This window comes from Choristoneura fumiferana, chromosome 5 (assembly GCF_025370935.1).
Source record: "Choristoneura fumiferana chromosome 5, NRCan_CFum_1, whole genome shotgun sequence".
NCBI lineage: Eukaryota > Metazoa > Arthropoda > Insecta > Lepidoptera > Tortricidae > Choristoneura > Choristoneura fumiferana.
In genome coordinates, this window is record NC_133476.1 from 13,098,903 (window position 1) to 13,114,326 (window position 15,424).

At 37.6% G+C, this 15,424-nt stretch overlaps 2 protein-coding genes across 2 annotated transcripts; one reads left to right on the forward strand and one right to left on the reverse strand.

The window, feature by feature from the left end:
- Nucleotides 1-1,304: 1,304 nt before the first annotated feature.
- On the reverse strand, nt 1,305-11,944 carry LOC141428192 (uncharacterized). The gene is made up of 3 exons (XM_074088019.1): nt 11,339-11,944; nt 9,853-10,019; nt 1,305-8,889 (listed from the first exon to the last, which is right to left on the reverse strand). Exons 1-3 carry the CDS (start codon nt 11,574-11,576, stop codon nt 8,788-8,790), a joined length of 507 nt encoding a protein of 168 aa, XP_073944120.1. The 5' UTR covers nt 11,577-11,944; the 3' UTR covers nt 1,305-8,787.
- A 1,857-nt stretch (nt 11,945-13,801) lies between these two features.
- On the forward strand, nt 13,802-15,171 carry Rpp25 (ribonuclease P protein subunit Rpp25). Its single transcript, XM_074088024.1, has 4 exons — nt 13,802-14,085; nt 14,172-14,356; nt 14,530-14,649; nt 14,981-15,171. The coding sequence occupies exons 1-4, from the start codon at nt 13,990-13,992 to the stop codon at nt 15,096-15,098; spliced, it is 519 nt and encodes a 172-aa protein (XP_073944125.1). The 5' UTR covers nt 13,802-13,989; the 3' UTR covers nt 15,099-15,171.
- The last annotated feature ends 253 nt before the right edge of the window (nt 15,172-15,424 follow it).

Sequence of the window (15,424 nt, forward strand, 5' to 3'; positions counted from 1 at the left end):
TTGATTTTGAATCCCGAGTAAGCGAAGGATTCTATAATTGAATCACGAGCGTTAGCGAGTGATACTAGATTAGAATCCTGAGATCAGCAAGGGATTGAAATACACGAGATGCAAAAAAACTTTGGTCTCGTGTGACACATACAATTTTTCACCTCAGCAGCGAGAACATAATTTAAATGTAACATAAGAATAAAACCACATATACCTACCTGTTTACAAAACAAACACATTTTTTTAAATAGAATCCGATTATTATCAAATATAATAATTACATTTAAAACCATAAAAAGAGTCCAGTAGCTACAATACAAATCGCATACTCATAACATGCAATCTTAACTTCTTGTACTAATGTCACACTTATTTTTTAATACTGCAAAAAGCCTCATCTCGGGGTAATTGAAAAGGTTGAACAATTAAACCTTTAAATATGATTTTTATTAAGATTTCTATTACATAAACATAAATAGATTTGTTAAAAAATCATTCAATTTAACACATAATAATTATACTGTAGAGGCCGTATACGGAATTCTTTTATAAAAAAAAACAAGAGAAGCGGCTTTCGTGCTAGCTACTACATAGCTAGCTACATATTAGTAATCTGTGCTTTCGTGCAACGAGGTTGCATACTTTATTAAAAGATCGGGAAAATTTACATTTTGGAAATATTTCGATATATTTTTAATACCAAAAATTTAATTTAAGTTTGTAATCGACAAATTTGATCCTATCTCTTGCTTTTTTCGAGTTGAAGTGAAATGACAGATCAAAGTAAAGTTCAAATATTTGGAATTCAGTGAGTAGACCCAACACTGTACTTAGCATTTAAAAAAAAAATTAAAAAGTTACTTTGTCTCACGGAGTGAGCAAAATGCGATTTTGCTCACTGATTTCTCATAGCAAAACCTGCCTGTTTGAGGTGCTGAGATGAAAAAATATTTTAATTACGGAATTTAAAAAAAAAACCTCATTTATTAAAAACTTTTCAGGTGGTAGGACCTTGTGCAAGGTCCGCCCGGATTGCTACCACCATCTTGCTCGCTAATCCTGCCGTGAAGCAGCAGTGCTTGCACTGTTGTGTTTCGGCGTGGAGAGTGTCTACAGCCGGTGAAATTGCTGGCACTTGAGGTATCCCATCTTAGGCCTCTAGGTTGGCAACGCATCTTCAATCACCCTGGTGTTGCAGGTGTTTATGGGCGGTGGTGATCTCTTACCATCAGGAGACCCACTTGCTCGTTTGCCATCCAGTCGAATAAAATAAAAAAAACTTCTGCACTGTTTTACTACGTATAATAAAAATATTTATTCTTTATTATTAAACAGTAAGAGTTAGGTTTGAATATTCCCTTAAAGTAAAGGGAAAGCAAAAATAACACATCGTATTTTTAATGTTTCCGTTACAAACATAATTATATGTATTTCTTTGTAATCATTGTCACGACTGTGTTACAAACTTTACTTAGGTACACTTTACTTATATTCATAAGATCTGAGAAGTGGTCATCTTCATAATGAATGAATCTATCTATATCTGTAAAGTAATGAAGTAACGTTGTTGAAAATCAAGAAAAATGGAACGGATCGAAAGAAAAAATTACTCTACCCTAGGATTTATTCGCGATCATACTTTACGTTGCTACTTTATTTTCGTCATACTTTTATACTTACTTTAATGATCAGTTACTAACTCATTAGGTGCGCAATTATTACGCAAATCTTTTAATCTTACCAAGCTAAATCAATCCTGAATAAACGAAAGTGCGAAAGAGATGAGAATCGGTGACAAACGCAATGCTACCGGTGCAGGCAGATTGCTAATTCTATACTACACATAAACAGTAGGGTACTATGAAATTCAAAAATCGAAGCTGACGCTGACGTTAGGGACGGTACAGTCACGTCTAAAAATATGTATACAAAAACAAGGTTGCATAAATATGTAGTCATACATTGTATCAAAAATATTTATCTATTACTGACACCAAAAAATTGTATTCATTAAACTTTTTCAGTATTATGTAATCACAAAATGTTTCAGAAAGTTGCATACTTAAATAAATTCCATTTAAATGTATCCACCTCGTAGGCAAAAATAAGTATACATGAATGGGTTCCATATACATATAACCACACCAATTTGGTAAATATTTGTATACGCCGTTTGATTCATAAATATGTAAACACGATTTGATATTTTGATTCGTTTTGAAGAATTACTGTTTTGTTAAGATTACATGTCTGTCTCTTTCGTAACCTGCATGCGGGCAGGGACATACATACTACGAATCCATACTCCATTAAAATAATATTATATACTGGTGACCCGTTCCGGCACAACACGGTTACGGTATACATAGACACCGTGAATCACACTATTTATTTGTGAAAACCGCATCAAAATCCGTTGCGTAGTTTGAAAGATCTAAGCGTACAGACAAAAAAAGCGACTTTGTTTTATACTATGGAGTGATGAATTGAAAGTAACTCTACCTTGGTCGAGCCCGCCCATTCGTACTGCAAACCAAGAACTGGCTACAGTGCGGCTCTACCACTAACAATTAACAATATAATTAAAATAAAAACAAAAAAATGCTTAGTGCACCTTTCTGAGAATGACCCTAAACTGAAATACTCAATATTTACAAGTCAATTCAATCTAAGGACTGTCAAGTGCGTCATAGAATAATCGTGAGATAGACGTATGCAGTGACAAGTCCGCACTGTTTTCGTGAATTGTCAAATCAGTTAAATATACAACTTACGATTCTATGCCAGTCAGACAAGGTTTGTTGTTGCAGTCTGGATACATATTTATGAATCAAACGGCGTATACAAATATTTGCCAAATTGGTGTGGTTATATGTATATGGAACCCATTCATGTATACTTATTTTTGCCTACGAGGTGGATACATTTAAATGGAATTTATTTAAGTATGCAACTTTCTGAAGCATTTTGTGATTACATAATACTGAAACAGTTTAATGAATACAATTTTTTGGTGTCAGTAATAGATACATATTTATGATGAAAATGTGTGGCTACATATTTTTCAATTTTTTTTGTGTATACATACTTTTAGACGTGACTGTACGATACCACACGAACTTCGATTTTCGAATTTCATAGCCCTACAGGGCCGGATTAGGTAACTATTAAGTACTATTAGGTAGGCAGAATGACAACTGCGTAGAGGCCCCGCGCGCGCACTATTAAAGAAATTGAAAATGTTCTATAATCATAAAGTAAAAATTGTATTGTAAAATATGCATAGTTTCGACGCATGCTGTCAGTTAATTTGACTGAACTTAAAAAGAGTTTCAAATGGCTGATAAAGGGTCCCGAAAATTTGCACTGCTAGGGGCTCCGATATGGGTAATCCTTCCCTGCACATAAGATGTTTAAGTAATAAAGAAATGCAAGTCGAGGCCGGCGGACGGCGCCGTAGCCGGCACCGGCACGCCGGGCTGACGCCTTCGGCAACTCGCATTCTTGCTCGCAGCGAATACGAATACCAACGACATTATTATGTGCTATCTCCTATTGTGCCTGTACATAACAGACCCGATCGGTATCACCCCCGACGTACTTGTGCTACTTGCGAGTTCGAGGCACGTCCAGTACCTATAAGCAAATTATTCACGCGACAGTAAGTTAAATGAAAAACTCTCGCGGTAGGTATATTGTAACGAAGATACTTAATACTTCGCGAATTAAAACTTGGTAGGTAGGTATAGGCACAGAATAACTAATAGTACTACCGTGGTATAGGTGTAGGTACTTTTCAGGACTTTTCGCTTAATTTTTTTGAGCATGATCAACGTAATTAAGCGCTATAAAGTTTTCCATAGATAATACCTAATTAATGTTTTTGCCTTTGTTTGAATATAGAGCCCAGATTCTTTTTGAGATACAGCCAAAAGACGGACACGCTGTGCTGGGCTTTGGGTAGTATCCAGGAGCTCCTTGAATACTACCTTGCATTGCGGCTCGTCCCAAAGTTTTTGAAAATTGAATGATATGGGTAATTGGGTGGAGGGACAGGCCGAGAACCAAGCAGTTTTGGCCTCATTCAGGCACGCAATATCCAGGTAATCAGCAGATTGGTTGATGATTTTGTTAACCAGGGCTTGCGTGCTATGGATGGAGGACAAAAATGCCGGAAGTGCGACACTGGAGATCTGACGTATAACCAGGCCTCCGTGCCGGATCGGTAGGGAGGCCTGCATCCACGCCCGATCATCCAAATTTATGTTGAGGATGGAGGTGAGGGTGGATTTTAACTGTAAATCTAAAGGCTCCATTAGATGAATGAATTTCCAAAGAGGGCTGCATCTCAAAATGTATGTGAATTTTGGTACGAAGAGACAAAATCTTAAAATGAATATGGCTATATGTGCATTAATTTTGGTAAGCCGCTCCGAATGTTCTTTATGAGTGTTATAAAATGTTCATTAATGAGTGACGGTATAGATTCTGGATAGATCGGAGCACCAAGGAGACGAAGGAAGCTTTTGTCAATAATTTTGATGCTCGGTGCCAAACAGTTAAAATTAGAGATAAGGTCAGTAAGATTGGGTAAAGAATGGGGATTTTTAATGAAAAGTTCACATGTAGCAAAATTTAAATCTAGTCCAATTTATTTATTTTATTTATTTTAGTTAAGTTTCTGTGTAATTTTAATTTAACGAATACATACCAAATATTAATAATGAATGTAGGATAGGAGGAATAAGACCTTTAGTGAATAAATTAAGTGAAAAAAATAATTGCATTGTTAACTAATCAACTTTAAGTAGCGTTTTCGGACGTGACGGAGCGTTCCCGAAATGACGATATGGAATTTCAAAAATTATGTAGATAGATAGAAGATAGACACATAGAAAAAAAACTTTATTCACGACCATGCCATGACAAAAACAAACGATTCAAGTAATACTGTTGCCGCTATAATAATTTTGTAGGTATTTACTTACCTATAAGTTTGCGATTTTCGTGCTATTTTATGAAACCTTCGATAGTATAAGACATGGAGCTAATCTGATGATGAAGCTAGAGGGGGCCATAGGAACTCAGTAATAAAACGACACGACCGCATCGAGCTTGGACTCATTTGATTCATCTTGACGAGTACTTGGGTAACCAAGAGCAAAAAGAACAGTCAGCAAATAAAGCTTCTATAGATTTTTTAACAAAAACTTCTTACAGAACTGTTTATAAGTAAAACATTGTACGGAGGTACGGAACCCTTCATGTACGAGACCGACTCGCACTTGACCGATTTTTAGGGTTTCGGAGCCAAAATGGCAAAAACGGAACCCTTATAGTTTCGCCATGTCTGTCTGTCTGTCTGCCTCTGTACGTCCGTCCACGGCTTTGCTCAGGGACTATCAATGCTAGAAAGCTGTAATTTTGCACGGATATATATGTAAAGTATGCCGACAAAATACTACAATAAAAAAATAAAAAAAAATTTTTTTAGTGTACCTCTCCCATAGACGTAAAGTAGGAGTGATTTTTTTTTCTTATCCAACCCTATAGTGTGGGGTATCTTTGGATAGGTCTTTTAAAACCATGAGGGGTTTGCTAAGACGATTTTTCGATTCTTTGTGTTTTTGCGAAATATTCAACTTTAAAGTGCAAATTTTCATTAAAATCGAGCGCCCCTCTAAAATCTAATTGATAAAATTCAGGATGGTAGTAAGTATATCAAACTTTCATGGAAAACTATAACGGCTAAGTTTCCTTGAGAATTATAAGTAGTTTAAGAGTAAATAGCAGCCTAAGGTATAAAATATACCTAAACTTGGAAGATTCCGTATAAAATACGAAATCCTTAAAAAATACTATATAAAAAAATAATATAATTACTTAATTTTTTCGTAATGGCTACGGAACCCTATTTTGGGCGTGTACGACACGCTCTTGGCCGGTTTTATTTGTGAATCAGTAATGACAGCCATGGGGAATCTTTGTCTGGGAGTGGCCATACCTACGACTTCATATTTGGTTATTTGCGATCGTGGTGTTCATTCTTGAAATGGCATTTCATCCGTTAACAAGTGATCAGTCGCTCAATGACCAAATGATTAACGTCAGTGGTAATTTCAAATACTTAGAGGTATAGGTACTCATTTACCCGCCAGTATGCCCCCCATCTATCCCATTAGAAACATTACCATGATCTACGTTAAAACAATTTAGAGCCTCGTCTCGTAATCGAATCGTCTGCGAGACGAGCTCGCTAGCAACACCGTTTTCCACCACAATTATTGAACTCGACGCAAATTCACTTATGCCTAAAGCTAACCAAGTCGTCTATTAACTACGTGACATTGGCACTGTAGGTATACCTAGTATTTTTAGAGTTTTTAAAAGCATCAAATTTCTTCGCTTCGCTTAGCTTGCGCAACTTACTTATCGATGAGCGTGGAAGGTTCTGGTTCAGGAAGTTTCCAATTGATGACTTAATTAGTAGATGTTTTTTTTTTATATTAGCTGCGAAAATCGATCTCGTTCCGTAGCCATTGCGAAAAAATTAAGTAATATTTTTCTAAGGATTTCGTATTTTGTACGGAATATTCCAAGTTTAGATATATTTTATACCTTAGGCTGCTATTTACTCCTAAACTACTAATAATTCTGAAAAAAACTTAACCGTTATAGTTTTCCTTGTAAGTTTGATATACTTGATATCATCCTGAATTTTTAAAATTTTTCCACCCACCAGTTTAGATTTTAGAGGGGGGGGGACGCTCGGTTTTTTAATGAAAATTTGCGCTTTAAAGTTGAATATTTTGCAACCAAATCACTGAATCGAAAAATCGTTTAAGCAACCCACTAATGGTTTTAACGATATCCCACACTATAAGGTTGGATGCGAAAAAAAATCACCCCCACTTTATGTCTATAGGAAATATTTTTTTAATTTTTTTATTGTCCCATTTTGTCGGTGCAAAATTACAGCTTTCTAGCGTTGATAGTCCCTGAGAAAAGCCGCGGACGGACAGAGAGACAGACCAGATACCAAAATGTTAGCAGTTGCAAGTTACAATCAAGTTAATTAATGAGATCAAAACTTCATAGCTTTCTAGTTACCTAAGTTTTAAACTGGAGTTTTATTTATTTGTCATCATAAATAAACTAGGTACTTAATTATTGGTATTTCGTTCACAACTTTCTCAAATATCGGGCGTCGCCGTTAGCAAATGGGGTTCGACAGATCTAAGAAATAAAAGACGAATTCGAGCCGGATGAGAAAATGGCCTTGTTGAAATCTAATTTCGCGTAACCATAACGGGCAGCACTCGAGAGCGATGAGCTATCCGCGGCAGACCCCCTCATATCAATTCCTTAATTGAGGCGGCATCTTCGAACGCCTCCGCTGAGAAACTTGCTGCCGATATTGAAGTTCCTGCAAATACGCGTAGCGCGTCGTGGTATCTAATATGAATGCTATTGTAGGCGATGGGTCGATTAAAACTCGAAAATACGTAAAAATGGGAAAAAACTTTGTGCGTGTGAGCAGTTGCAGCTTAGCTTTCTCGAAATCGTCTACATAAATTCAAGTACCGACAATGTGTCATTTCACCATTCAACGTTGTATTTTTGGTAACATTGAATTTGGTAAAATTGAGAATCTTCCTTAGTGTTGTGCTGAATATCGACATAAGTAGTGTTGGCAACACCAAACAGAACGTGATATTATGGTCTGTATTGGACGGATCTGTCTCTTCTAAGTATGACTGCGATTGTGCTATTTTTGATGTCAAATAAATTCAGTTTTTGCTACGTATAATAAATTCAGTTATTTCTTCGTACCAGTGCATTTCCCACCAGCTCGCTACAAGTAGAACTGAAATAACTGTACATTTCGTCCATGGTTTTTGACTGATGGCTGTTTTAATTTAACAGATTCCCTGAAAATGATGTTTTACAGCGGAAGTAGTCGAACTACGCAGGCGCAGATAATAAATCCACGACATAAGAAAGTGGACGTCTGTTTGTTGCATTACGAAGAGTCGCAGTTCAACAGAACTTTAGACGTTATCAGATTCGCTATATTCGATATTTGTAACGTGAGATAGTTGATGATTTATGTAAATTTAAAAAATTTTGTATTATTTTCGTTGTTTTACAAAAAAGGGCATTTAAAACATTGTTGTTGCTTAATTTAGTCAGCACAAGGTAATCACGCGATACTTGATTCGTGCAACTCTCTCAAACAAGCCTAGCTTTCTTTTGCACGTTCGGTTACATGTTTTTCACTTGTATCGTATTAGTTATTAGTAGCCTTAATGTGGTTTAAATTACCGTACAGTATTTTTTGACACCATATTTTCATTTTTTGTTTGATTATTTTTCCAACAAATAGTCGCATATATTTATTTTTTTCCTTATCATCAATATTTCAGTAACTACTGATTTCGAGATACCTTCGATAGATTTCTAATCAAATGTTATATTACCAGTCTCCTTGTAACTATCTATATGCAGTCAAAGTAATTATGAACAAAGTGAATTTCAAACTGATTTTTCCAAAGAGAAACACAAAATATTGATACCATTGCTGCTCAAAGTATTGCCGCTAATAATTTGAATATCGATATCAAATATTTTGGTTTCAAAATCGATAGCACAACCCTTGAGCGCTATTTTATGCTACATGTTTAGGTATGCACGCGTATTTTGTAGGTATTCCAGTCCATAGGTATAGGTCTATGTATTAATGTATTGAACACATTTGACAGATAGGTATCTTTTGTTTCATGAATTGTTTATGTTTTAAGGGTCCGCCATGGGATGATTCAACAAATATGGCCCTTCACTGCACCGTGGACTATCGCAGGAGAAGTTGTCGTATTCGCAGTAGTCACCCATCACGATCTAAGGACAAAATGAATCTGTTAAATACATCTCAAGAAATAGGATAGAGTGGTAGGTCGTTGCCGTAGAAAGTTAGAGTGTAGAAATATTAATTCTAAGGCATACAAAAAAAAAACTTTATTTCAGCCCTAAAATCCAGATTAATTTTCGATAGTTGTAAAAGTACCTTAGTATCGATTCGATCGACAAGAAATATGACAGTGCCCTTAGCGTAAGTTTTCGGTTACAAAATACGTCTCGATCGTGTTCGCGTTAAAATCTCAATTTGTATGGAAACACGAACAGCGCCTCTAGCGGAACGTTTGCGAGGTTCGTGTTTCCATACAAATTGAGATTTTACGCGAACGCGATCGAGACCTATTTTGTAACCGAAAAATTACACTATGGGTACTGACTATTTCTAGGGCCGGTAGGACGTGTCAGTTATTTTTTACACGATTTGTTGTGTCAGATATTGATGCTGGTGACTGTACCTACACAGCGTTCGCTGTAGTGGATTTTCCTTTCGTTCTAAGACCCAGACACCCGACCAAAGTGAAAAGGAGATATGACGTTGACAACCAATAAAATTATGTTAGAATTTTACGGAACTCTTTATGCGTTTCATACGTCTCCGCTCGTCTCCGCTTTGGTAGAGGGTAAATATTCAGTGTTTTGTGGAGAGTTTTTTCGTCATTAGGTACCGTTTCGGCAAGTATTATAGGAAATTATACTCACGGTAATATTTTTAAGAAAACTAAAGACATTAACGATACTAAACCTAGCGTGATCAAAACTGCATGCATGGCAAACGAGCAAGTGGGTCTCGTGATGGTAAGAGATCACCACCGCCCATAGACACCTGCAACACCAGGGGGATTGCAGATGCGTTGCCAACCGAGAGCCGTCTTTTCCTTCTATTGTACTAATAAACGTGGGATGAGATGGTGACCCTGGAATCCGTGGAATAATAGATGTGTTAACCTTCGTAGAGTTAGGGTACGTCTTGCAGACGCACCGTCCACAGACGCAGCTCCCGCGACCGCTGCATGGCGGCGATGGCTCCGCTGTCGCAACACCCCCCGGGTGGCAGTTTTGCGTTATGTTGCTCTGGGGCAAGCAAGCACACCGGGCATTATCTTCCAGACTAACTGTAATATAAATCCACAGTCAGCAGGGCTACTATGAATCTCGAAACTCGAAGTTCGTGTCGTGCGGTCCCTCTCGCTCTCATATTAAATAGTATAAGTGTCAGAGAGACCGCATGACACGAACTTCGAGTTTCGAGTTTCGTAGTAGCCCTGCAGAGGTGCCTCTATGGCAAGTACCTACCTCAAAAGTGCCCCGACGTGCCCCGTGGATATCGCACGTATTATCTACATTTTTTGTAGACGAATTTGTGTCCTAATCCTAAGTATCTGCAAGTGCAATTTCGTAGCCGACTGGCAGCACAATACTTGAATTGTGCTGGCAGGCAGCAGCAGGGCTACTACGAAACTCGGATCTCGAAGTTCGTGTCGTGTGGTCCCTCTGACACTTATACTATTTAATACGAGAGCGAGAGGGACCGCACAACACGAACTTCGAGTTTCGAGTTTCGTAGTAGCCCTGCAGCGCACCAAACTAATAATGAGAGGTATGGAAATGTCATCGTGTGTGTAACTGCATGTCGCTACTTTTTCATCTCTCCTGTTATTAATGAGCACACGTTGTTTGAGTTTTCATAGGTTTTTTGTAGGTAAGTACCTACTCACCTATGAAATGGAATGAAATCACATCTCTGCAATAACCGATTTATTCAATAATACTTAAGTTTGGAAAATATTGGCCTAGTATTTTTGGCTCATATAACTACATAAAATTTCTTTCACTTTAATTATTATGTCCAGCAACAACAGGAGATGTATCGCCGCGACAATATTGGTTACCGAGTACCGATCCATTCTTAACACGGAAGGTATTTTATAGAAATGGGTTTAAAGAAAACCAATAGTATTATGAACGATATCCGATATACGAACCCTCGCCTTCATAGAAATGCACAGATACCTATTTATGTCACAGCGACACGTCCCCTTTATTTCCCGCAGTTTGCTACCGAATCGCACCTAAGACATTTCAATATCTAACACACCTTTAACATCTTTAACACCTTTAATATTTTAAAGGCACGAGTAGGTACCATAGGAACATAAAGCTGCGATTCTGCCAGAGGTGTGCGAGGTATGTGTTTTTCACACAGACATCATAGTCCGTGGTTTTTCATGAACCCATAGAAACGTTTCATTTACCAATCCTCGCACAGCACATCTCTAGTGGAAACAGATAGGTAAAAGGAGTGAGACTAGGTAAACAAAGCGTTTCTATTGGTTCATGAAAAATAAATTTTCCGCGACACATCCTCGCACACCTCTGGTGGAAACGCAGCTTAGATTATTATTTAAAAAAACACAAACAAGGAAATACTTACACCCAAAATCGCTATATTCATTCGTGTCGTCCTTACAGAACTCTGAGGCAAGTTCGTTGGAAAAGCATTTATTCTTTGTTTTGCACCACGAGCAATGAGCCAATCGCAAGCAATCAACGCACGATAGCTTTATTCTGCACACTTCCCTCTGGTCGATTCCTACGATCACAATACGAGTCCGACTTTCTACCGCAAGAAAAGCGCAAGCTAACAAAACGGCAGCCGAAATAGTATTCATTCTCTAACGGAGGTTAAGTTATCAAATTCAAACCTCAACTTGTCTCTAACACTGTTTAATAACTAGTACAGCTTAGCCGTGACTTCGCAGGGTTGATATCGCAATGATAACCTTTAGACATTATTCTTTATTGCGCAAATAAATCTGTGCCACTCGTGTACACGCACGAACGGTTATTTGTACATTCAGGACAACATTTTAGACACAGTAGCTAGACATCTGGTTTCTTGGCGAATGATATTAGTGGCACAGGCCACAAGCAGGCTAGCTGGAACGCAGTTGTACATTGTTGTCTACGAGTACCGTTTATTATGTTAAGTGACCTAATATTCTTTACACATTTGCTAGCGCGAAGTGCATGTGGGGGTATAGTAAAACGATCACAGCGCATGCCGTGGCAGAAATCGGCATTTAATTCAGACCTGCCTGATTGCATAGCTTTGACTCAACTTTGACTACTTACTTGATTCAGAATAAGAACCTTCTGTTTATCGTTGACAACGCCTAGAACATAATAATATACCTGAGCCTGGAAGCAGGCAATTGCTGGCTTAAATGCACAGGATGATTATGATTGTCTTTTATTTATTATCTGTCTGTCACTATATCACCCACTCGCTTAAAATTCATATCAAACATAAGAATAAGAAAATAATAAGAACCCGAAGATCCTAGGTGTTAAAACATTATAGGCACCACATCAGCACTTTTTATTTTATTCATGTACAATCGAGAAACGGAATCACGTTCCAGGGTGGAACCTTTTCATAATAATTTTCTCTATGATTTCTCTGGCAAAAATGAAGAGATGTCGACATGACATTAGGTAGCACAAGTTCCACCCTAGTAAGTACATGATTTAGTTCCACGACTGTACCTACTGATGCTAATCAAATCAAATCACCTATTTGTAGCACTAACCAAAGTGCCACTGAAAGTTTTTCTACTGTATCAGCGCCACCCGGTGACTTAATTTATGAAAAGAAATCGACCGTACCGTTAAATAGTGTCACCCATTTGCGCTATGTACCGGACTCATACGGTGCGGCCACATGCAAGTCGCTCGACCGACGCTCGTATCCAGCCTTATCCAGCAGCGATAAATCTGGTCACGTGACCATATTTTGAATTTCCCGCGACTCAAAAAAGCAGCGTCTAATCGCCACGTCGAACAGCAGTAGAGGTGAGACGTACTAGGCAAAACGCGGACTGAGTCTTCCGAGTACGCGCCCACAAAAAGACTAGATCCAAAGACTAGGTCCACGAGTATTTAACACAATTGACTCATTGCGTAAACTTAATGATTCCCGTAAGTGCGCTCCCGTAATGAGGGCTATCGCGTATGAATTCGCCGCTAGAGGCGCTAGTGTAGCTTGAAGTCACCAAAATGTCAAATCTCATAGTTTTTGGGTGAGCTACGCGGGTTTATTTATAATTAGAATAATTTTGTGAATATTTTGCAATATCTGAAATTAATTATGGCAAATATGCGTTCCGGCGCAATGAATGTCTGTGTTTTGAGACAGTTTTGTCTTTCGGAAACCTTTGTCCTCCCTTTTTTCCGAACAAAACGGGGACTATGCAACACTGTGGCATGCTCGATATTTTTATGGTACGGTTTTAAGGTGTATTAAATATGATTTTAATCTAACCTTTGTTTTCACGCCCGTAATAACAGACTTTGAAAGCCTTACTTAAAAACCTCACGCAACAGTGCGCCATCTAGTGAGACAAAAAACGATAGCCCTCATTGCGTATACATCGTAATAGTTTTAGTAGTTTTACGAATATCAAACTACCAAAATCCACGTCACAGTTCAGTTTTCACACTTCATTTTTTTAATTTTAACTTAAGTATATTAAATACCGACTAAAAACTTCCCTTCATACTAAATATAGGCTCAGGGCCGTCAGCAATTTATATAAAAATTACATTTAAAAAGTGTACATAAATGCTAGTTTTCAAGTTGGCGGAACGTTGTCAGCCGCCGTACTCCTAAATACTCGTACGCTAAAAGAATCGCGGGCGGGAACGCGTACTCACGCGTCCAAGCCAAAACCTATTCTAGTAAATACGTCTCACCTCTAAACAGCAGCGTCAAGGTGCCCCCACATGCAGTCACTCGTCGCTCGATTGCAGCGATAAATCTGTAGGGCTACTACGAAACTCGAAACTCGAAGTTCAGCCGCTCGCGGGGTTCAGCCGTCTGGCAATGACAATGACATGACGATGACAGCTAAACTAACCTTAATTTTGCGACTTAGGTACTTTATACAACGGCAAAAACTACTAGACACTGGCAAAATTGTCCTCCGATGGACAGAGCCATATTTCTTTAAAGAAATAACAACGTTTTATGGCCAGCACCCAGCTTGGTTGTATAATTTTTGCCTGGGATGACTCTTTGAAAACATGGAAAATTACTTTAAGGGAAAAAATGTTGAGGAGGAACTGGAACGAAATAAAATACCCATTAAGGACCTTCCGGAAAATTTTCTTTGGATGCAAGTAAGTTATTTATTTAATCAGGAAATTCGAGTGTTTCGTTTACCATAGGTACCTCCTACATCTTTAACGGATGGCTTTTCTTTTAGGTAAAAGGCGGCAGCAAAATGACAAATCTACTGTCTCATGTTACTGGTATCCTTGAGGACAAAGCAGCTACGGCCGTGGTATGGACAGGGTCAGGAGTTGGCATATCGAAGGCAATATCCTGCGCAGAAATCATCAAACGACAATTTTCAATTGAACATCAGGTTACGAAACTTACTTATAAGAAGTAAGTGAAATTGCTATAATGGTACCTACTGCTAAGTCTACAAGTTTTACTAAACTGATTGTATTAAAAAAAATGTTTTTAGGAAAATATGGCAACAAATATTTTAACTTCAATGAATTCAACTTGTGGTTATCCAGACTAAAACCTACTTAAGCTTGCTTATTTATTTTCAGAGTTGAAGAATTTTGGGAACCTAAGGTGGACGGATTAGAAACAATAATTGTTAAAAGACAAATACCTGTTATACATATTTTACTCTCAATTGAGGTGATACCAGATACCAATCAGATTGGGTTTGTATATATTTTTTGTACATGCTTAATACAGCTGCCTACTAATATTATAAAAGTGAAAGTTTGTGAAGATGTTTGGAGGTTTGGATGTTTGTTACTCAATCAATCTAAACTGCTGAACCGATTTAGATAAAATTCGGTATACATTTAGTTTGAGTCCCAGGGAAGGACATAGGATAGTTTTTATTCTGGAAAATTGTATAGTTCCTGCAGGATAACGATTAACGAATACTACGCGGACGAAGTCGCGGGCAACAGCTAGTACAATATAAGTATAAGGTTATACTCAATTGATGCCTAAAATAATAGCAACCTGTTTTTTTTTTTTCAGTTACCAAACATTGAGTGGGAAGAAATTCTGGCAAAAAGACCAAGCCAATAGCAGCCAAAAGCCACACCAATCTTACAAATCCAAAAAGCCTTTTAAACATAAGAAACAACAAACATGATTGTATTTTAATGACAATTATTTATATAATTATGTTTAATGTGTGTCTGAAATTAAAGTTAAAATGCAACAAATGACTTAGTTTACTTCCTATACTGAGATCACACATCATAATTTTAACATTAAGTAGCTGGACCTCCAAGCTTTGCTTGGAAACATGTTTTCCCAGCAATGAGACCAGGCTAAATTGATTGTGTGCCCCTGAAAACCCCCCCACATAGCAAATTTCATTAACATTGTTAGAGCAATTTCCGAGATTCCCAAAATAAATATATAGAAGAATTGCTTGTTAAAAGGTATTGAATTTAGTAATTAATGTTCCATGTT